Genomic DNA, 23470 nt, shown 5'->3' with positions numbered 1-23470 from the left:
AATTCTGGTGTCCTCGCTGAAAGCAGAAGAGGTCCCGTGGGTTCTGATTTCACACCTGCCACTGAGAGCCAGTGTCCTGCAAACAGCCACTTTCCGTGCCATGGAGACGGGCTGAGCCTGGCTTATCAATAAACTGGTATCTCCCAGATCAAACTTTTGATTTCTAGAAGCTAGTTCAGCATGAATGCTCTGGACTCTGGGAAACACTGGAAGGTGATATGTCTGGAATGCGGGCAGGGGTGAGGTAGGAAGCTGAGAGAACTCGCCCCCTCCTCCTCTACACAAAGCAGCTGGTACTGGCCAGACTCAACAGCTGAGCCCTGACCTGGTCTTTCTGCGGGGGGAGGTGCCTGGGACTAGCAAGGCGGGCTGAATCAGAGCTGGTAGAGGTGAAAATGCCAGGTGTGCCAATCCAGGCACACGGCTGTTCCCCCTTGCTCTGTGCCCCCTTGGTCTGTCATTGTTGGGGCCTGGAAAGCTCTTCCTCTGCTGCCTTGCTGGCCTGCAAATGTGGAAAAGTTCCCTCAGATCCTAGCAAAAGCAGACCGACAAAGATCTTCCACTCCAGGGAAGCGGCAGAAGCAAGCTGACAAACCCACAGCCCACTCTGGAACGCAGGGCAGGCAGACACTGCGCAGGGCCACTACGAGCCTAGAGTGCCCGTGGAGTCCACGCAACGTGTGGAAATCCACGGTCCTCTCAAAGGGCTTCTTGTTGTTTATAGCTGTTTCTCTCAAGATGCCGCCCATCTGACCCAAATCACACCACAAGGTCATGAAAACAAAAGCACTTCCTTCCTGAAATGTCTTTCCTTCTTTGGGACATGTCCACATGAACAGGAGAAGAACAAAGGCTCGTGGAACATGGGGCACACAGGATAGGAATGTGACCAAAGAGAGATAATGAGCTTTTCGTGAGCAGAAGAGAAAATCCCCAGTGCAGCCATGCGGAAGCCTTCCCAGTTAATGGCCAGCCCAGCAGGACTGGGAAAACCCAGTTACCCGCCCTAGCTCCCTGCTGGCCCCAATTTCCTCATCAGTAGCCTCACCCTGTGCCTGGCTCCACCGCTCTACTGGCTGAATGCGAGACCCAGAGGTGGCCAGGCACCTGCCAGCCGTGGGGCCTAGCCTCTCGGCATGACAGACTGAGACTGAGAAGGGAGAGAAGGGGCTGAGTCGAGTGAGCAAGCCCTCACTTAGCACACATGCGGAATACACAAATCAGACACCAGGCAGCCCGGAAGACAGTACCTCCTGAGGCAGAGACTGACCTGGTAGCTCCCCCTGGAGCCACTGCCCGGGCCTGAGAGGTCACCAGCAGCCTCCGCAGGATTTCCACACGTGTGGCTCTCCACTTCTCGGGGGGCAGGATGTGAAGGGCCAGGACTGTGAAATAATGGGGCCCGTCCACTTCAAAGGCACTCTCCACCCACTTTTCCTTGGGCTGCTCCAGAAAGCCCTGGAGGTTTTTCTCTTCTCGGGAAGTCGCTCGGGTTCTGGAACAAAAGGGACACGATAAAACCAGGGTAGAAGCAAGCCACCAGCAGCAAGAGGGAAGGAGATTTGGTCAATTTCTCGTCTACTTTTAAGCTTCTGGAATACTTGGATCATGGAACACGGCCACCCACTCTTGACTACCCCTCCCACCCCCTCTCCAAGGGCTGCTGTTTCCCGTTCAAGCCCTTCTTGGTGTCATTTTCCTTGCCCCCCCAACCGCCCCCCCCCAATTTAGCTCTGAAACAATTCCAAACAACTTACTGACTCTTGTGCCCCCTGCATATGGCGGGCACATTCACAAACTCTCCACCATCAAAGTGTCCTAACAACTCTGCAAGGTGACAGATGGCACCTTTTTACCACGGTACCTGAAGCCCAGAGAAGTAAACTGACCTTCCCAAAGCCAGCAGGTACGTTTGGTGAGGGAGCCAATGTAAGCCCAGATTCTGACTCTGCGAGCCAGCCCGTGTTCTCACTTGGCCCACGCAGTCCTCACAGCTAGACTGTCTGCACTACGTTTGCACCGGTCCCCACTCCGGGCGCTCCATTTCCGTGTTTTCTTATGTGTCTGCGTCCCCTCCTCCATCACAACAGCTACTTCCGGGCAAGCACTGCTCCCTATTCTCCCTCTTGCCTGAAGTGTGAGGATGGCATCACGAGCCTCACCACCGCGCACCACCATGGATCAGCTCATCTCACCCTGACGATGGCCCTAGGACAGAGGTACTACACAATTCCACAGAAGGGGAAACAAGAAACAAGAGGAATTATAGAGAAGGTAGCTATTTTGCCCCAAGTCACACACTGGGGAGTGGGAGAACTGGGCTTCGAACCACAGCAGTCTGGATGCCGAGCCGAGCCTCTGCGTTCTCAATCCGTGTATGCCCCTTCCCCCCTGCTGCCACCAGCTTCAGCGAGCGGCCACCGCAACAGCACGGGGTCACCACTGAAGACTTCCTGATCACATACTCCTGACCCTATAACCTGGATGGTGCTCTCACAATAAGGGCACTTGATGCCCTATCCTCATCCTGTGGGAGGAGAAGAAAGAAAACACGACCCCAGTAGCCATGGGATGGAAGTCACCAGGCCTGCAGACAGCACTGGCAGACACCAGAGCGTGGGAACACAGGAGGGGATGGTGTAAGGACGCCCTGCCTCCTTCTGCTCCTGAAGAACGGACATGAATGGGCACAGATGGACATTCCCAACTTGACCTTCCAGAACTGGGAGTCGGAAGTTCTCTGTCACTGTCGTACCTGCCCAACTCCGCTCCGGCTCACAGTGTAACCTACCTGCCTGTGGACACAAACGTGGCACCCAGGCCCTGCTGTGACCTAGCTCACACCACAGTGAAGCGACCAGCTAGGGGAGCGGCTGGTGGCTGGGCAACAGAGCCTCTCTGGGAAGCTTCCAGCACAGCTTCTAACTGACCGAGACATCCACGACACAGCTGACTCCCTCCCTGACCAAGGGACTCGAGCACAAGTGACTAGGATCTGGCACCTGAAAAACCCTGTGTCGCTGCAGTCCCTGGCTCTCTTCTGCCGGGCAAATCGCGCCGCCTCCGTGGGGCAGTGCTTCCCCCTGGAGAGAAGCAGGCCGCTCTGCCTCACAGCTGCCAGGAGACAGGTCTCCACAAAGCCAAGGGCTCTGTCAAAGGCCCCACAAACACCGGTAATTAGCACTGCTCAGGCCTGCAGCGGTCTGGAGAGTGGGAACATCTGTGCTGTCAGTGATGTGGGTGTTGCTTCTGACAGTCCCAACAGCTTTGCGGATGATGTCACGCGCCGACAGAGACCTGCCCGTGCATCTCTTTAACAATGAGGGCTGCGGTTTGGAGGTCAGCCTTCTATCTCACCAGGAAATGGGAGGGAAGGGGAAAACAACATTGTTGAAGACAGACGACCAGAAAGGACAAGAGATGGATTGTCCTGCTGCCTCGCCCGGCCTGCAGCTGCCTCGGGCGGACTGCACATGGCCTTTCCACAGCCCAACGCAGGTGTCAGACTCTTGTGGGAACAAGGCCTAAAGCACTAAACTGTTCAAACTAAGAACTCACATATATTATCTCATTCATTTTTAAAATCTGGGCTGAAGTGAATACTGTTCTCTAGCCTAAGTGCTTCTTTACAATTACATTTAATGTCACCAGCCTAACTGCTCCATGCGGGACAGTTAAAACAGGTAAAAATACAAGCCCTCCCTCCTCCTGGCTATCAGCGGACTTTCTCACATAACTGTCAACACTCCCTGCTCCTCAACTTGCCAGAAGCACTGTTCACTGGAGAGGAAACAGGGATGGCAAGTCCAGTCTTCCATTTACGAGAAGGGTTCCTGGTTCTGCCGCAGCCCCTAGTTGTGAAACTTCCTCCTGTTACACCTTATGTGCCCTTTGACAGTGACTGTGTGCGGCTCTGACCCACGACCTCTCCCATCCAAGAGCACTGAGTCCCACGAGGAGTGGCAGCTCCATGGCAGTGGAAGCTAAGGAGGGCTTTTGGTGGTCTGGCCTCAACCAGCTCCTGCTCCGCTCTGGGCTAAGATTCGGTCGAAGGACACAGCCCTCGGCTGCCCACGGGGGGAGATGGAACTGTTCTGGAAAGGAAGTCACCTTTAGCACCTTATTCTGCGTGACTCCAAAAAGTCACAGATGAACATGCGTGCTTCAGCAAAGGCTACCTTAGGTCAGCCGTCTGTTCTGGAACTACCTCAGGCAGACAGGAGAAAGCGGAGCCCTGGTCGGGCAGAGGGGCATGGGGCGGGGGGGCTGCCCGCCGGGCCGAGATACTGACGTGTTCAGGACGTAAAGCACAGTGTGAATGATGTACGGGATCAGGTGGATGTTGCTCTCCCGGCCGCCCCCGCCGGTGTCGGCGCTGAACGACTGCTCCATGGCGAAGCGCAGGAAGAGCAGCTTCATGTCGTGGATGTTGAGCTGGTACGTGGGCTCCCGCTGGCCCGTGCATTCCTGGAGGTAAGTGTTGTGCCTGCGGAGCAGCAGAGCAGATGCCGTGAGCGAAAGCAAGGTCCCCGGGGACAGCCTGGCTTGGAAGGCGGAGCCCCCCGGGCACGGCAACAAGCAGGCACAGGAGTCGAGGGCAGAGGCAAGGGCGTGAACGGGCGCCCGCAGGCGGAGGGGAGCAGAGGACATTTCCATCTCTGCTGGGGTGGAAGGGCATGCTCTCCAAGCTCTGAGGAGAACTCGCCAATTTCGGGGGGCCCACCTTCTGATGGACAAATGTCACAGAACGTATCATGGCCAAATCTGGAAGTATATTTTGGAAGAAGAAATGTGGAAGGTATTCATTCTGACAAGGCGATCTATCCACAAGAATCTTTTCTTCAACCTCCAGATGAAAGGTATTTTCTACATCAATATATGCCACCATCAGCCTGGGCTCCGCCTAACTGTGTGACCTCAGGTGATTCACTCGACCTCTCTGTGCCTCAACTTCTTCACCCGGAGAATGTGTGTAGTAACAGCACATGACAAGCATTTCAATACATTGCCCGTCATTATTTCTCCAGGTTACTTCCTACCCCTCAGCCTTCTAATAGGACTTGGGGGTGGGGGGCTCCACTCCCCAAAGCACCGGCAATAGCAGGTACCTCACCAAAGCCTTAGCAACTCTACTCTGGGCCTGGGGACAAGGGAGGCTTGAAAGGGGCCTCATCTTCCCCATGCTACTGAGCTATCTGCATTATTTAAACCTCAAAGGCACACACTGCAGAAGAGAAATCTGGGAAATGGTGGCTTTGAGGACAAAGTCAGGGTCCCGTGTCTTATGTCTCGAGACCAACAAGGGAGAAGAGGGAGCGGGTAACCAGAAGTTCCACGTGGTGAACCAGACACTGAGGGTGCTGGTTTCTCACAGCTGAGTTCTTCCCTCTTCCAGACGCGGCTTCCCTACCAGCACGCAGAGACCAGGGGTCCCAAGGACAGTGACAGGCCTTCCGTACCGAGCTGATCACTAATCTCCCCCCTTCCCCTGGCAACCCCCTTTTTTCTGCCACGCACACCGCTCAACACTCACCTTGCCAAGCAGGTGGCAAAAGCTGATTCAGGGACGTGGGGCCCCCAGACCGGAAGGAGCCCATTGCACTTAGTGTTGGCGTTCTGAAGGGCAGCACTTTCCCACTCTTCCCGGCCACGAGCCAGCCTGGATTGGGATGAGAGCAGGGACAAGTGACCGCTGGAACTGACTTGGCAACGGGCACCTGGGCGAGTGGGGATGGAGAAGGGTCTGCTAACACTAAGGAAAGAAGTTAGCCCGTGCACCTGACTCCAGAGAGCATCAGCCCTCTGTACCACGATATAGTAAATGCCAGTTTCACTGCATCAGAGAAGTAAGGTTGCTTTCTCCGGCCTTAGGCCAAAAGCCAATGGCTTCTCCTAGTCATGTGGCATTCAGTGGCTCTTGGGCCTGTGTGGTTTAAGGCACGACACCCTACTCCTGAGACAAAACCTCACGGTCAGCACCCGACCCCCTCCTAGTACAGGGCCCTGAGCCAGCTGCCCCCCTGCCACTGAAGCACCACAGGCATGGACGGAAGCACCCGAGGAAGTGGCCTGCTGAGGAGCCCGCGCCCGGGAGCCAGGCCTACCTGACGGCAGCCAGGTGGCAATCGTAGTGCACAATGTTGAAGTGGGACACGGTGCTGTAGCCCTGCTGCTTCCGGGCCTTGTTCTCCATCTCTTCCAAGGCTACCCGCTTGGTGAAGGTATAAATGCCCAGGACTTTTGTGGGCTGCAAAGACACCAGGAAAAGGAGAAGTGAGGCGAACCCCAAGGCAGGCTTTGGGAGGAGGCGAAGCAGAGGACAGGGGACCCGAGGGCCTCCCCGCCTGGGAAGGAAAGCACCCAGAGAGGGGGTGGTGGGACAGCACCTCAGTCTCTTGGTTAAGAACTTGGCTGGGCACAGCCCCAGAGAGCTGAGGAACGTGGGGAGCAACCCAAATAAAGCAGATGCTGTGCAGATGGGAAGGCAGACACGGAAGCCTACACTGTCACTCTTTTTGATGCTTTATTTATCTGAAAAGGAAGAATAAAGTGCCTTCCAGGTAAGTCATTTGCTTTACAAAACTTCCAGGCAGCTCCCAGGAGCCTGTGCCAGAGGACTTACGAGGCTTGCAGTCCTTCAGGGGAACAAATGGGTCATTTGCTGCTCTGCTCCCTTCAGTCATAAATCTAGTTTGGTAGAGGTCCTGATCTGGTTAGAAGCAGCATGGTGTATTTTTTCTAAAGCCCCAGGTCTGGAGTCAGAGAAGCGTGGGCTAGAATCTGGCTCTACCACTGACCCCTATGTTCCCATCCATAATGTGGGGTTTCGTAGTTTTAAAGACAAAATTATCCAGAAAGCTCTGGGTACCGGGACTAGCATAGAGAGGGAATCCAGTGAGTGGTGATGTCAAGAATGGTGCTGGTGGTGGGGGTGGCAGTGGTGGTTCTGGGGGTGGTGATGATGGCGATGATGATGGTGGTGCTGGTGGTGGGTGATGGTGGTGAAGACTAATGTTCAGAGCAGTCTGCCTTCCTCCCTTTAGACAGGACAGCTGGCCCTGAGACACGCCTCGACACAGGCCCGCGTAAGAATGAGAAAGCCCGCAGGAGAAGGATGCCACCGGAGCAAGCGGCCAGGCTGCGTGTCGGGCCGAGGCCAAGCACTCTACCTGGAACTTGTACCCTTCCCTGCAGATGCAGCACGTGAGGCCTGGCTCCTCAATCAGCTCCTCCATCTGCTTCAGGAGTGCCGTCTTGGTCACGACCTGGCCCTTCTCGTTTGTCTGCAGGGGAAACCCAAGTGGCATGGCAGAAGGGGATTTCCACCCACCCCGGAACCTAGCCTGGGGATGCTCGGGAACAGGGCTGCCCTTCCACAGACACTAGAGTGAGGATGCATGGAAAGGAAACCTCTTTAGGTGGCTTCCAATGAGGGTCAAGACCCAGATTCTCCTGCTACTCTCTTACCACAGGCTGCCACGCACCACCAGAAGAGCCCCCTTTCTTTGTGCCAGCACACCCAGTCTCAGCTGCCAAGGGCTCTTGCATTAGGATTCACTTTACGGTTCCCGTGGGAGTTCTAAAGCCACTGACACCCAAGCCTACTGCTCTGGAGAAGGCACTCATAAGACTACCGCTTCTTCCAATGTGGGGCAACAAGAGCAGACCATCACGTCCACCAGATGCAGGTTCAAACTCTTGTCCAGCCCTGGTTAATCATGCACCTTGGCCTATTTCCCCTGCTTCTCAGCCTCTACTACTTCAACCAGAAAATGAGCATAGTACTATCACCTGCACAGAATCACCTGAGGGCTTAAATAAAATCCTACAAAGTGCCCAAGCAAGCGCTCACAAGTGGTAAATCCTCCGGGTGGCAAGGATTATCATCCCCATTTTTACTGTTTCCATGAACCTGTTAAGTCATTTAGCCTCGGAGTCCCATCTGTGCGGTGGGACCACAGTCACACCTATGAGGGTTGTCGGGAAGGTCACAGAAGGTAAGGCACCTGGCACACCTAGTTCCCTCCTTCTACTCACCAGCCTTCACCTCCACCGTCCCCAACCCAGCTCTGTCCCGAAGCCCAGCTATCTCCTCCTCAACAGCGTAGACAAGAGAGTGGGGACTCCCGGAGAGTGGCTTTACCGTCATGCCCAGGGTGCCCAGAGCCTTCTGCCTCATTGCCATGGCCATGCGCTTCTTTTCAGCACGGGTCTCCCTGCGGGCGGCATCGATCTTCTTGTTTACATCAGGGTGCTCCCTCAGTGCCTCCAGCAGGTTCTCTGCCAGGGTCCCAATGCCCTCATCGCTGGACACCTGCTCCAGTTTATGTAGGTTTGTGATGGAGTCTGTTCCGATCAGAACCTACCAAATAGAGACCAGAGAGATACATGCTTCAGGTCAGGTGAACAAGCATTCTATCCAGGACCTTGTAGGTTTAGAAAACTCAAAAGACTGTCCTCAATCTCATGTCATCTGTTCAGTTTCAATCAGATCCTCTGAATGTGTGCTTCAAAAGTTTCAACAAATGGAGGGTTTGGCTCTGCCACTGACCTTTGACCAGTCACTCTGCTCTTTGGCTCAAGTGCCCCATCTATAAAATGGGGATAATGTCAGGGTTGTGGTGAGGATTAAAAATTAGCCACAAATAATTAGATGTAAAACATCCAGCACAGTGAAAGAGAAAGGGGCTCGGGTAAGATTCCCTAGAGCAGCCGTACCCGATGAGGCCTAAGTGGTGGGCTCAGTGACCACACAGAGCAGCACAGACCCTGACATTCATAGGGACTATGCTAAGTTCTTCCTCCAGGAGCCCTGTCTCCACCAAACCCAGGAACACAGGATTTTCTCAACCTAGGGATATTAGAGATACGACAACAAGTGGGAGTGGGAATCAAAAAGACACTTCTTAAAATACAGATATCACCCGGGACACCTGGGTAGCTCAACTGGTTAAGTGTTGGCCTTCGGCTCAGGTCATGATCCCAGGGTCCTGGGATCGAGTCCCGCATTGGGCTCCTTGCTCAGCAGGGAGTCTGCTTCTCCCTCTCTCTGGGCCGCTCCCCCTGCTTGTGCTCTCTCTCTCTGACAAAATAAATAAAATCTTAAAAAAAAAAAAAAACAGATATCACCCAGAAACCCCTGTGCTTGAGAAGGCTGGTAGTCACTGCATGACAGCGCCACATGGGTGGGAGAACAGAACACGGAAGGCAGGGCAGGTCCGACCAAGCTCTCCAGGTGAGTGGAGAAGGAGCACAGTACCACCAAAATCCCCCCGCCCCAAGCACAAGTTTATTAAAGCTGATTACTACGGTACGGATTTGACAATAAATGGCAAACAAGAGAACCAACTTGCAATGTGAAAGTTCAGCACTCAACTAAGATCACTCACTGGCTCATAAACCTACCCTCATAGCAGGTACGCTTCCAACCTGCACCTCAGCAAAACCACAGGTCATCTCCCGTCTCCTGCTCCTAAATGCCGAGCCCCCGGTGCGACTGTCCACGGAACTACTGCACAGGTACCCCGACCTCCTCACGCTGGGCGGTAGCTGCGTGCGTGTGCATGCACACATCGGCAGGAGCTGTGCTTTGGGTGCCAGGGGGACAAAGACCCGCCCTCCTGAAGCTTGCACTCTCACTGGGTGAGCAGATGCGTGTCCGCAGTCTCCTGACTTGCTTCAAACTTCCTAGGTTCTCAAGGGCACCACCACTCCCCGGTCACCCACCCCAAAACTCAGCAGAGTTCTTGACTCTTCCAGCTTCTTTAACCCCCCTCCGTGCCATCAATCTCTAAATGCCATTCATTCTGCCTCCCAGACTGCTGCTGAACCCACCCACTGTCCACCTCACACGCTAGCTCAGCTGCCTTCACCTCTTACCTAGGTTATGATAAAAGGCAACCAACCGTCTCTCCTATCTGTCATCTCCCCTCCTTCTAGTTCATGGCCCAGGTCACAGCCCTCGGGAGAAAATGCATACTCCTCTCCTTGGAGAATGTGCCCTGGACCCATGTTGCATCGGGGTCAGCTCTCGCCACACCTCCCCCACCCCCCTGCCAACCCCCAAGTGCTTCCAACACCTTTGGCTCCTGAGCCTCAGCAGGTGCCATACTTTCTTCTAAAGTATCCTCCTTCCTTTGTCCCCTTTCACACTGCACTTATCACCGGGTACATGGCGTTATCTTCCGCCAGTGAGCTCCCACAGGAGGCTACAGGCTGTGACCACCTTGGTTGCCAATGTTGCCTCAGCCTAGCACAGCACAGGTCCACAACAAGCACTAAACAAAAATGTGTTGCTAGGAAGTGAATGGTCACAAGTGTGAATGCCGAGTTCCTCACTAAATGAAGCCTTAGTCTCAAGAAAGTAATTTGACCCAGTAACTACAAAGAAGCCTGGGAATCAGCTGACCCGAGCTCGGTCACATCACAGCCCCACTCCTGGATTCACCCGCATGTAAAACAGGTGTTACAAGAACACAGAAACTAATATATGCGAAGACTCCCATGTAAGAAAAATTACCTCCACAGAGGTGTGCTAATTATGACTATCCCCACTGAACTGAACAAAAGTATAAAACAACAGAGACTGGGTGAGACACAAGAATCCTACAGCCAAGCTACCCTACCCTACTTTTGGAATGAGCTACCAGAACCGATCACCAAATGAGAACGTGGGATTACATTCAATGCAGAACACCACAGGCAGAAAAAAACCAGCCCCGAGGACTCTCAAAACTCAACATTAAAAAAAATCCAATTAGAAAACTGGCAAAAGATATGCACAGGCAGGTCACTGAAGAAGACACGCAGAACAAGCACACGGAAAGATGTACAGCACCATTAGGGAAATACAAATTAAAATTACACTGAGACACCACCATTCACCTATCGTGGCTAGGTGCCACCAGAAGCCGGTGAGGATGTAGGGGCAGCAGCTCACTCACGCGCTGGCAGCCACTCACTCTAGAAACCAGCTTGGCAGTTTCTAATAAAACTAAACCCGCCACTGCTGTACAACCCAGCAACTCCATGCCTGGGCATTTATCCCGGAGAAGTGAAGATTTCTGCACGTACACAAAACAACGGCATGTGAATGTTTATGGCAGTTTCATTTGTAATATCCAAAAACTGGAAACAATCTAGGTGTTCCTTAACGGGTGAAAGCCGAGGCAGCCTGTGGAACCCACACCACGGAACACTACTGAGCAATAAAAAGGAAAATACTATCGATACGCATCACCGGGATGAATCCAGAGAAAACGATGCTGAGGGAAAAAAGCCAACCCCAAAAGGCTACGAGCTGTCTGGTGCCATACAGACCATTCCTGAAGTGACAAGATTATAGCCACGGAGAGCAGACCGGGAGTTGCCAGGAGTTCACGGCAGGGTGGATGAGGGTATAAAAGGGAACAAGGGGGATCTCTGTGACGACAAACTCGTGAGTCCGGACTACATCAGGGTCAATATCCCGACTATATACTGGATATGGTTTTGTACTATGTTACCATCGAGAAATGGGTACATGGGATTTCTCCCTAACAACTGCAGGTAAACCTACAATTATCTCAAAATGAAAAGTTTAATTTAGAAAAACTCCAGCCTGGCCACCTGTCTGAGCCAGTCAGGGTTTGTGAGGGGGTCCCAGATAGTCCAGCTCAGTGGAGACAGATCAGGGATAAGCGGCAGAATGAAATGGTGGGTCTCCCTGAGAACAAAGTTTCCAGCTGCCTGAAGCAGAGCAGAAAATGGTGGTGATGGTACTATATATGTCCCAAATGACTCCAATGACTACAACCAGAAATCAAAATTGTCTTACACTCTGGCCAGCTATACCTGCTCAGCTGACACATATAGCAATGAGTCGACGGAGGAAGTCACAAGTACAGCTTACTCTTCTCCACACAGAGCTGAACCAGATGACCTGAGAGTCCTCTCTACTCTAGGGGTCTTACATGCTAGGGGCAGTCACATCCTGAGGCTAACTGAGGTGGTTCTCTTTATTCAGCCACGGCAGATGAGACGAGAGTGTGTGGTTCCTTCACCAGAATCCTGCCTCCAGAGTAAGGTCCATAGGCATGCTGGCTACTCACTCACCTGGGTGGCAGGGTGCTGGACGGCCAGCCCCCGAAGAAGCCTCAAGATAAATGGCAGGGCTGGGCGAGATAAGAACTTTTTCCAGATGTCAGCATCCAGACTGCAAAGGAAAAGCAGCTGATTAGCAGGCCGGAGGAGCAAAGCCTATCTAGAAACCAGCTGTTGATTCTATTCTGGCTTGCTGAAACGTGACCCTTCAAGGGGACCACCAAGAATCACAAAGCATCACCTAGCTCAGCTGGCAGCTGGAGACAAGTGAGTACTCTGAACAGAAACCAACAAGCTGCCACCTGTTCCCGGCCCCAGAGGGCTCTGCGGTGGCTGAGTGGTCACCGTGATAGTTTCCGGAAGGGCAGAGAGACCCTAAGGAGGGCCAAAGGGGACTACGTGAAGCTTTAGGCCACAGCGATGAAGGAGAAAAGGAACCAGAAGAGGGAAGGAAAGCAGCCCCCCTGACAGAGCTGTTTCTTACTTCTTGGCGCTGGGAATATGCTTTTTCATATAGTCCAGCGCACTCTGGGTGATTCCCTTCTGGAGAATCAGATCCTTTAGCTGATGCCCATTGCTGCTGTTCTTGATGCCAGCTGCGATCTTACAGAAGCAGTCCAGGAAGACTTTATCGTCGCCACTGTGGTCTTCATCATACCTGGAGTACAGAGCAGAGCCCCAGGGTGTGAAGGAGATGACAAACGTGCATCATGTTGTTCTCTTAACGATCTTCAACAGTCTACAGGATCAAGTCTAGACTTCTTGGCATGACACGAGGAGCCTGCTGATCTTTTCCTGCCACTCCTCCTTACCTGCTACGTCCCCCAGACTCCCAACGTTCTCTCACACATGACTCTCTTCATCTTGTCATGCCTCTGTCCCATCTCCCCAGCCCCTTCACCCCCTCTGCCGACCCAATGTAACACAACATACTGACTCCCCACTTACAATGAACCCCTTAAAGGCCAGACAGGCATGTGAAAATCTAACAGAAATTGTGATTCTTCTAAGTCTCACAGAACTAGCTCAGGATATACTGGTGAGGACCCTCACGTAGCCACCTGAAACCCAAGCACATACTTGTCAAAGCTACAGTATGGCTTGAACCGCTCCACCAAGATCTGCATTTTCTCCAGCTCGCCAAAGGAAAGGTAGGGAATGATGCGAAGCAGACCCTGGAGCACGCTAGGGTTGGAGCGAACGAAGGTGCTGTTGATCTGGTCCAAGAGCATCACGAGCTGATCTTTATCACCCGTCAGGAGGAGGTTGCCCTGCAGCAGAAAGAGGACAGAAGGCTCAGTAATGGGGTAGGGACTTTGGTCAGCCGGTATCTAAACCCCAGATGTCACCCACCTCCATCAGAAGCAGCCCTAGAAAAACTGTCTCAGCACTTCCTGCAGAATAACGAACAGTGTGAGTTCCACTTGCTACTAGTTTCTAAGTCTCTGTGTGGCTCTGGTTCATAGTCTCAGGTCAGGCAGTCAAAAATGTTTACACAATCTCCCATCCCCCATGGGAATGCAGGCTGCCCGATACTCACTTGGTCACACCTGAGTACCAACAGGGACAGGAGAAGGCAAGAATGCAATCGGTGGAGAGAAACTGAACCGGGGAGTTGGAAACCCACGTTCTCGGGCTGATTCTGCAGTAGCCAACTACGGAACACTGAACAGCTCCCTTTACTTCTCTGGGCTTGGAGTTCCCTCAAGTGGACAATGAGGGGCTGGGCTAAGGCCCTGTCTATCAATTGGAACATGCCAGCATTCTATTAGTGAGCAGCTTGTGAGTGAAAGAATATCCTTAGCGGCTTTGTTTTCTCCAAATCCACAGACTTCAGGCTTCAATGCCATCATGTCACCATTAGCTGAGCTCTGTCATTTCTATGACCAGAGCACATGCGTTCAATCATTCTTGGTGGACACAGCTGGACACATAAACAAGCCTGCTGCTGGCAACGAGATACAGTATGTACTCCCCGTGTCTGCAGAGAGACTGGCCCCACGCACCTTGTCCTCGTTCAGGGGCTCAGCGTTGGATTCATCCAGAATGATCTCCATGATGCTAAGCACCTGTTCAGCCACAGCTGCACCACCACTGTCCTTGCTTTCTTGCTCAGCTACCAGGGCCTGTAGGAGGAGACCCAGTTACTGTGGGAATAAAACTACAACCACTCATTGCTGATGGGATCTGTTCCTCACCAATGTCCTTCATGGCCTTCCTGCCAGAGACACGTACGTGTGTGTGTGTGTGTGTGTGTGTGTGTGTGTGTGTGTGTGTGTTGAGAGAGAGAGAGAAGTGTGTAGACTTTTGCAGACAATGAAATCGTGATGTTCCAGATCTCTATCTTGGTTGCCCTGAGGACACTGGCATTACTTCTCCAACGCTGTGCAGTCTGGACTGTTTCATAGACTAACTTCCTCTTATCTCTGATCTGAATTCAGGAAAGGGACCGGGAAAGCTCTTGCATGTCCTGGCAGCAGCACAAAGGTGAGCCAGCAGGAAAAGAGACAATTTAAATGATCCATGCCTTGAGGCCAGTCAGTCAGAGAGAGATAAAAGGTTTTAAAAGGGCCATAAACCCATTTCATCTGAGCCCAGAGGTGACATGCCCCTCCCCACCCCAGGACTTCTGAGGTTCACTCTTTTGTCTGCGGCCCATATTCCTTACCAGGTTTAGGGTCCCCAGCATGACATTCAAGGTGTTCATTTCCAGCTTCACCAGCTGCTGTCGGTTGACTTTCACCTTCACGCAGTAACTGAACAACTTCAGGAGCACCTGCCAAGAAAAGTCAGTCAAAATCCAAGAGGCCATCAGACAGTATAAAACGCAGGGATAAGCAAGAAAGAAATGTCTGAGAGGGCTCATGTACAATCAGTAGGTACTCCTCCTGAAGTGCAGGGAACAGTAAGGAAAAGTGTTTCTTGAGGAGACATGGTAAGGTGGGGAGGATCTCTGGCCAGACCGGCATTTTAAATAGCAATGTTCTCGGGCAACAGCCCACGTGGGCTTGGCATCTCTCGACCATCTCTAAAAGTATGGCAATGGCACCAATTCCTAGTGGAACGGGTGACACTCTGTTGTCTCAGGGAAATTCCAGTACTAACTCAGACTCGAACAGTAAACAGAAAGATCCCAAAATTCATGGCCTGTGGGAGCTCAGAACCATGTAAGTTAGTTAGTTAGTTAGTTTTCAAGTAACACTTTTCCTTTATTGATATATGGGTTTTTTTTTTACATTTTTCAGATTTTAATTCTTTTAATGCTTTTTCTTTTAAATTCTTCACATAGTTCATTTAAAACATGGTTACAATAATACACGTTCTCACATCCTCTGGAGCTAAAAATAAGAGTAATACTTATAGTGCCTTGGGGATCCTCTACTCCTTAGGAGACAGATGGATGAAAACCCAAACAAGATCCTACCAAAAAAATGAAAGACCTACCTAGAAAATCAATTTAAAAAGCAACAGTAATAATAATGGACTCGAGTAAGTTTTGCAGGGAAAGACGGGCAGGCACTGGCTCCACACGCGACTGAAGAGATGTGGCCGACAGTTGCCAGTGCACTGGCTCTAGTGGGGAGAGGAGGGCCAAGAAGTGGCGGGGGGGGGGGGGTGTGCGAGGCGTTGACACACTGGACACCCTAGGGGACAGAGGGCTCGGGGAGGCTGCCAGGCCCTAGGCTGTGGCACTATGCCGCCCTCAAGGGTTCCATCGCACAGTGGCCACAAGCTTCTCTCCACAGGGGCCGCTCTCAAAGCAGAGGACTGATCCCACCTTGTTGCCCCCAACTCACAGTGAGAAGGTGGCGTCCCTGCTTGAAATCTTTGATCCCAGCCAGTCTGTTGAGCATGCACTCCAGGCCCCCACATTGCGCCATCACACCAGCCATCTTATACACTTCCTCTTCGTCTTCTTCTTCATCTGAGGGAGGAGGGAAGCCAAACAGAAATGGAAGGGAAGGGAAGGATGGAAAGAAAACAGATAATCCTCTTCCAGACTGACAGCTAGTTCCCTCTTTTGTATCTCCAAGAAAAGCACAGCAATAGAAGGGAATCAATACTGGATACTGAACTATGAGACTGAAGCCAATTACAATTATTTACTCGAATATGTGAAAATACAAGCCCCACAACCACTACCACCAAAAAAAACCCCAAATAAACAAACAAAAAAACTCAAATAAACCTAAGCTAAAAATAAATCTGAACTCAAGCTTGTTGCTAATGGCACTTTATTCCCCAAGTCTGTTGTTGTTGTTTTACTCCCAAGGGGTCTGAATCAGGCCATAGATGCCTCCACTCTTCCTCAGCTGGAGAAGTCATCTCCCGTCAATTCCGATCAGAGCTCCAGGAGAGTGTGTGTCCAGAATACTCCTACATCCCAGGACATGAACCACTCCCAACGCGCAGCAGTGTCTGTGGGAAGGGCCTACCTGTGGTGGAATCCAGGGACTCGATAAACTCCTCGGTGGCGTCGCCCAACAGCCCGCGCATGCGGTAAACAATCCTCATGGGCTCTCCCTGAGCAGAGGCAGGTGGACAAAGGTGCTTGTAAACAGGCCCAGGAAATGCAAAGGACTCAACACCTGGCCTCATTCTTCTATTTCTCTCAAGATCTTAACCACAACATCTAGAGTCCAAGTGTGCTGCAACTCACATAGGGGAAAGGAAGCTAACCTTACGTAGTGTCTCCTACATTACAGGCCAGGAGTTGTATGAAGCATTTTATAAACACAATCTCCTTTAGCTTCATTGAAAGTGTACGTTAACAACGATGATCACTACTATGTATTGAGTGTTTCACTCTGTGCTAAGTTCTATGCTAACAGAGCACTTCACATCATCCTCTTACACCAGGTTAAGCAGCTTTTCAGAGTTATCCAGTGATAAGCACTGGACAATTCCAAGCCTGTGCCTCCTTCAGGAGCACAAATTCTAACCAATGGGGACTACTTCCCAAAGAATCAGGACAAGCAAGATCAATCGGATCAAAGAGCTTTGATTTAAGACTCAGGAATCAAAAGCAAGAGCATAATCCAATCCTGAGGTCTTCGTATAACCATATAACAAGTTCTTCCAAAGTTACTGAAGTTAAAACCTCTAACTTGATGGAATGATTAGAAAGAAGTCTTTTGTAAACTTTACTAGATCGGAGGATTGTGACAGGTCATCATTATACACCAGGTACTAAGTTAGACACTCTCCCATCTACATTATTCTCACTTTGGAGGTAAGAAGCAGGGGTCTGAAGTCACCCTGTATGAAATGAAGTTGAACAGCAGGTACCACATTAATTCAAGATGCCTGCCTCTAAGCCCATGCTTAGCTTCAGGAGAGGAAACACTCGTGGGAGAGAACCTGTCAGAAAGGCCACTTGCAGAAGTATTCCCAGCTATGGGAACCCAATGGGAACTTAGAGACAGAACAGCCAGAGAACAAGGGCAGAAACAGAGACACAAAGAACAGAATGCGCTTGGGGCGTGTAATCCGACTCTTCATTTCGACTCAGGTCATGATCTCAGGGTCGTGAGATCAAGCCCCGTGTCAGGCTCCGTGCTCTCCATGGAGTATGGCTGAGATTCTGTCTCCCTCTGCCCCTCCCCCACTCACCCACTTGCTCTCCCTTGCTCTCTCTCTCTCAAATAAATAAATAAAATCTTAAAAAACAAGAAGAAAACACAACAGGCTCTACTCAGCAGCTAAGGAGACAGGCTGTTTATCAGGGAAACAGAAGGGTAGAGTAAAAAGGCAAGTCAATGAAGGCCCTGATAAAAAGGTACCATAATCTCTGGACTTTGCCAGAAGAACCCCTAGGTGGACTGAGTGCTAATGTGAAAGGCAGTGACCATCCACTTCTACCTTGCCTCGTGGTTCCAAAGGGGAGCAGCCTATGGATGCTCTTTGGGCTCCATACCACCATTTCTAAGGGTAGCCATATAAGCTCTTTGTTTTCTGTACCAGGGATCAAATCTGTACCATTCTGTTTTGATGTCAAGTGCCAAGGACAAGATCACTGGATGGGGCAATCTTCTGTGTGGACTTCTGCCACTGACAGTACCCACTGACCAGGACTCCCAGCATAGCAGGAGAACAGAAAGGAGACAAGCAAAAATATGTGACAGACTGAAGGCCAAAACATACTAGTAGACACTACCAATGCAGTGTCTTAAACTCTCCAGAATTATGTGGGACTCAATACAGAAAGTTGACTGTGCTTCAACGGCACACTGGCTCGCCATACTTCAATTACTTGTTTGACTCACTGACTAAAAATTCCCCCTAACAAAGGGATGGGAAGAAAAGGGAAGGAAGGAAAGGGAGGAAGGGGAAAGGAAGGAACGGGGCGGGGGGGGGGGGGTGGAGGCAGGGAAAGAGGAGGGAGAGGAGAAGCAGAATACCTGAGACCCTTAGGAGAGGTCAAATAGTATTGAGGGGGCCAAACGATCACAGTGCCATGTTTCCTTCACTTCCTTTTCCCCTCAAGAACTGCCTGTTTGCATCTCAATTCCCCAGCTAATAACACAGGGACCATGCTCGCTCCTTGATGCCGCCACTGGAAAATGTTCCAAGTGAGCAGGCCCCTCAAAGCAGAGAGTTCATCTCGGTCCAGAGGTGCCCGTGTATAAAGGGTACAAGACAGCAAGAACCCCCCATCACACGCTTCCTCCGACACTACCCAGCCCGGCTGCACACAGCCAGAGCACTCATTCTCCCTTGAAGCTCTTCTACCTCTGGTCAGATGCCTCAAAAGGAGGACAAGACAACTGGTTTTCTCCACGACCACGAACAGGGAAGGCCGGCTGCAGAAGCGCGGTTACCAGCTCGGTGGTGATGATGAACAACGGCTCCCTCCAGTTCAAGTATGCTAAGTCAGAAAAGTAAAACCCCACCTCCAAGCAAGAAAACAAGCACATACCTCATTCGTGGTACACCAGACCTTCTTGTAAACCTCGGCCACGGGAAGGTCCAAACTAATGATTTTATTGTTCACTAGAAGCTGAACAGCAGAGGAGATGAGGCTGTTATTCCAAATAATTATAAGACAAGTACATTTCAAGATCAAAGGGCCCTTCATGGCAGTGGTTCGTAACTCAACATTTTTGTGTTCTGGACCCATCAACTTCCCGACTCTAAAAACTGCACGTGTGTGCACAACACGCAGAATCTGGGACACAATTTCAGAAGCTACAAACACACCTTAACCCAAACCACGACTCCAGGTTAGAAACCGCTGCTGAGGACCACCTCCTACCCAAAGTCCCTCTCAGGCTCTGCCAGAAAACCATTTTCTCTATTTGCCCCAACATGCTTTCCACCCCTAGATGACAAGGCCAGACCCTGGAGGTCATCTGCTACAAGGTACCAGATACAGGGCCAGAAATCTGCACAAGGGCCGCTGTGCCAGTTTTAGGAAGCTCAATTAACTTGGAATCCCTGGGGAGTCTCTGTCGGAGCAACAAGAACAATAAACTCCTACTCCGAGGCAAGCAATAGCCACTAACCATTTGCTTACTGCATGCCAAGCATTGGGCAGAGCCCTTACAAGTAATTAACCTTAACATCAGGTAAGATACATAGGTGGGGAGCCACTGGCCCCATTTATAGAGGAGGAAGCTGAAGCAAGCTACCTGCCCAAGGTTAACCAGCTACTAAGTAGGGAGAAGCCTGGATGTGACCCCAGTCCCAGTTCTTAACCATGGCGGAAACATCCTATGCTTGTTACCTCCATCCCGCTGTCGTCCTCCAGGAGAGCCACCAAGTCACAGTCCTGGCAAATCTTGTTCTTTATATCCCTCATAAGTGGCCCAATGCCTGGCTCATTGCTGCTATATGGGTTTCCGGGCATCCTGCCCTGTAAGAAGTCTTCTTGTTGGGGGTCCTTCTCCAGGGTCACAAAAAATTCAGTGACTTCATTCTCCTCCTAAAGGACAGAGAGAAGGATGCATCGGCAGGAATGGCATAAAAACATCATAGAGGGATGGCAGAGGCCTTTCAGATTTAGACCATCTTCCTTTGTTCCATGGACACTAAGGGAAACACAAACTCATCCAGCTCCTTACACATTTTAAGATATAAACGATAGGAAACTAAGAGCTGATTCCAAATACACTTCAAATAGTGTTCAATATCAAGCATCTCCTCTGACACTCAAGGGTGGAGGAGAAGAGAGAGCCTACCACAATCAGCGCATGGGCAATGTACCAAAGCCGTGTTACTGAACCAAGGGGAGGGGGGCCTTCCTCCTGCTCGCTCAAGCAATGCTAACCCATCTGCGGCTGGACGACTCTGCCACTGATGACCCCCATGTCCAGGAGAGAGTCTTTCTATTATGTAATGCTCAGGTGTGCCTAACCCTAAAGAGCTCTCATCATTAACTGATGATGCTGGTGTTTTTCAGCCTTCATCTTTGGGCCAGACCATGCTTTCGCATAGCTAGGCAAGGGAAACACACACACACACACACACACACACACACACACACACAAACACACACACACACGTGTGTGTGCGCACACCAAATACAAGAAGGAAGAGAGTGAGCACTTCTTCTCACTCTAGCTCCATACTGCTTCTTTCATAGCATACTGAATGGCTAAGGCAACAGGATCTTAGCAATGGGAGGTCAGACCCCATTTTTAAGAAGACCGATCTAGACCTGAAATCTATAGGAAATAAGACCAAGGAAGGTCATCGGATTTCCCATCATCAGAAGCAGGAAAATTAGGAGACTGCCTCTGTGTTGTCAGGGCAGCTTTCTAAAATGTAGACTAAATGGCCCACAGCTGGTCAGACCACCCGTGACTGAGAGGCTCCCTGGCAGAACAGTGCACACAGACACCCCGGAGGCGCAGGCAGAAGCACCGCTTACGGGATAAATGATGCTGCAGAGCCTCTCGAAGATGAAGACAGGCGTGCGGTAGTCGTCCAGGCTGTAGCGCTTGGCTGTCTCAATGCACACAGCCATGAAGGCCTTGGTTTCCGATTCTGTACCTGCCAGAAATCAGTGGCCACGTCAGTTAGGAGAGAGCTTCACACACACAAACCCCGATAAGACTTTATGTGAAGCGCAGTCACCAACAGGTTCTTTCCTCCTCGCAAATTTTCAAAGGCCCTACCTGGCAGTATCAGTATTTCAGTTGGAAACTGGAAGCTGACTGATCTGATGCTCAGACCACATTCCATTTGAAAGGCCCAGCACCCAAGTCAACACGGTGCACCACGGTTAGCTGGCACACCTCCTGCTTCCTCTCGGGAGTGATCACCTCCTTAAGACAGGAACTATGCTTTATTCAAGCTAGGATGCTCCTGTCCAAGGCAAGTACTCCAGAATGTCAAATAATAATCCTAACTGTATTCCAGGCAAATCAAAGGGAACTTATAGCTTTAAGCTTCAGTCTTAAAATGATTAGCTGGACTGCCCTCTACAAGCCAAAGAGACAACTTCAAGTCACAGGAGAAGGCAGACATATGCTTCAAAAGGGTCCAACTGTGGGGCGCCTGGGTGGCTCAGTCAGTTAAGTGACTTGGTTTCAGCTCAGGTCATGATCTCAGGGTCTTGAGATCAAACCCCATGTCAGGCTCTGGCACTCAGCAGGGAGTCTGCCTCTCTCACTCTTCTCTCTGCCCCTCCCCCCTCACTCTCTCTCTCTAAAATAAAAGTAATTTTTAAAAAATCTTAAAAAAAAAAAAATAAAGCCTTGAAACATGAGTTCAGAGCTCAGAGTCAAAAATCACAAAATACGGGGCGCCTGGGTGGCGCAGTCATTAAGCGTCTGCCTTTGGCTCAGGGCGTGATCCCAGCGTTCTGGGATCGAGCCGCACATCAGGCTCCTCTGCTAGGAGCCTGCTTCTTCCTCTCCCACTCTGTCTGCTTGTGTTCCCTCTCTCGCTGGCTGTCTCTGTCAAATAAATAAATAAAATCTTTAAAAAAAAAATCACAAAATACAAAAAAATTTAAGGCACCAGAAGCAAGAGGTGGAATAACAGCAAAATCAAATGGATAAGTATTTCCAGCCTTAGAATTACCAGACACAGAAATGTTTGCTATGTTTGCAAACTATAAGAGAAATGGGAACTGTGAGTGAAAAACAAGAGACTATAAAACCTATAGAGAACCACGAAGACTCAACAGTTAGACTAAAGAGCTAACACAGTGAAGAAAAAACTAATGAACTAAATGAAAGAACTGAAGAAACCCCCAAGAGTCAGCATAAAGAGATGGTGAGATGGGCCCCATGACAGAGCAGTAAAGAGAGACAGAGGAGAGAGCGGGTTCCACAAGGATGACAGACAACTGGGGCAAAGGCAACTGACGAAATGACAGTGGAGAATTTTCCAGAACCAGCGAAAGACACCGATCTGAAGACATATACTTCCTTCTGTTTTATGAGCTTAATATAAAATGTCTAAACAGGGGGCGCCTGGGTGGCTCAGTCGGTTAAGCACCTGCCTCTTGCTCAGGTCAAGATCCCAGGGCACTGAGATAGAGCCCTGCCTCAGGCTCCCTGCTCAGTGGACAGCCTACTTCTCCCTCTCCCTCTGCCTGCCACTCTGCCTGCTTGTGCACGCGCCCCCACCCCCATCAACAAACTAATAAATAAAATGTCTAAATGGACTGAGCTCAACTCTGGAATTTTATAGTTCCAAGAACCAGAGCTTCTTGCACTCTCCCCTTGAATGTGGAAAGATGCCTGCCACCGTGCCCCAGCAGGAAGGGCGCCCCCGGCTCGGGCCGCTGGGCAGTGCTACCTGTGGTCATGTCCTCCAGCATCTCCAGCAGCATGTCCTGGGTCTCGTCGATGAGCTTAGTCCTCTGCACCACCAGCTTTCGCAAGCACAGGTACCCATTCAGCACAGTACCTACCAAGCGACTCTTAAAGTGTCTTTTGATGGACTCCACCTCGACAAAGGAGGAAAGAAGGCCTGTAGGGACAGGAAAAAGCTACTGCGAGGGCTGTGAATGAGAACGAAGGCGAGGAAGGTCCATGTCTTCCAAAGGTTATGAGCAACTCCAAAGCAACTTCCGAGCACAGAGCAGGGGCTCAAGGAAGTGAACTGGTCAACGGTGAACAGCAGCTCAAAACGATAAACCCACCCGAGAGGCACATGCAGAGCTTACATGTGTTCTGAGTCAACACAAGAGGGAACAGAGTCAACCTCCACACCCCAGGAACTAAGGTCAGCCCACAAACTAGACCCAGGGTACCTAAAGGGCCTGGCGGCTACATCTACCTGTGAGACTTTTGAGGGCGTAGCCCTGCTGCAGGTCAGTGCTCAGGGTGGCCTCCTCCAGGGCCAGCAAGCGGGCGATTTCCTACACGGGACGACAGGCACAGTTAGTGACAGCACTGCTGATGACATTGGCCCCTTCTAGGTGTGATCCAGC

The 23470-nt window shown here is 51.0% G+C and overlaps 1 protein-coding gene across 10 annotated transcripts in view; it reads right to left on the bottom strand.

The window, feature by feature from the left end:
• The window catches only part of UBR4 (ubiquitin protein ligase E3 component n-recognin 4), a 126553-nt gene that overhangs the window by 5608 nt on the left and 97475 nt on the right, over window positions 1–23470 (bottom strand). For all 10 annotated transcript variants that reach the window (XM_087858526.1, XM_045781979.2, XM_045781980.2 and 7 more), the window contains 18 exons: window positions 23317–23398; window positions 22834–23007; window positions 20954–21075; window positions 19808–20005; window positions 19001–19081; window positions 16518–16605; window positions 15879–16006; window positions 14750–14857; window positions 14088–14207; window positions 13162–13352; window positions 12566–12739; window positions 12094–12193; window positions 8144–8362; window positions 7170–7283; window positions 6105–6247; window positions 5534–5659; window positions 4292–4486; window positions 1271–1495 (listed from right to left, as the gene is read on the bottom strand). In XM_087858526.1, the coding sequence (XP_087714652.1) occupies window positions 1271–1495; window positions 4292–4486; window positions 5534–5659; window positions 6105–6247; window positions 7170–7283; window positions 8144–8362; window positions 12094–12193; window positions 12566–12739; window positions 13162–13352; window positions 14088–14207; window positions 14750–14857; window positions 15879–16006; window positions 16518–16605; window positions 19001–19081; window positions 19808–20005; window positions 20954–21075; window positions 22834–23007; window positions 23317–23398 (2588 nt within the window). The remainder of the gene's footprint in view (window positions 1–1270; window positions 1496–4291; window positions 4487–5533; window positions 5660–6104; window positions 6248–7169; window positions 7284–8143; window positions 8363–12093; window positions 12194–12565; window positions 12740–13161; window positions 13353–14087; window positions 14208–14749; window positions 14858–15878; window positions 16007–16517; window positions 16606–19000; window positions 19082–19807; window positions 20006–20953; window positions 21076–22833; window positions 23008–23316; window positions 23399–23470) is intronic.

This window comes from Ursus americanus, chromosome 33 (genome assembly GCF_024610735.1).
Source record: "Ursus americanus isolate L20-20 chromosome 33, mUrsAme1.1.p, whole genome shotgun sequence".
NCBI classification, from domain to species: domain Eukaryota; kingdom Metazoa; phylum Chordata; class Mammalia; order Carnivora; family Ursidae; genus Ursus; species Ursus americanus.
The sequence above is the reverse complement of the archived record's forward strand: the minus strand, read 5'-3'. Positions and strand labels throughout refer to the sequence as shown.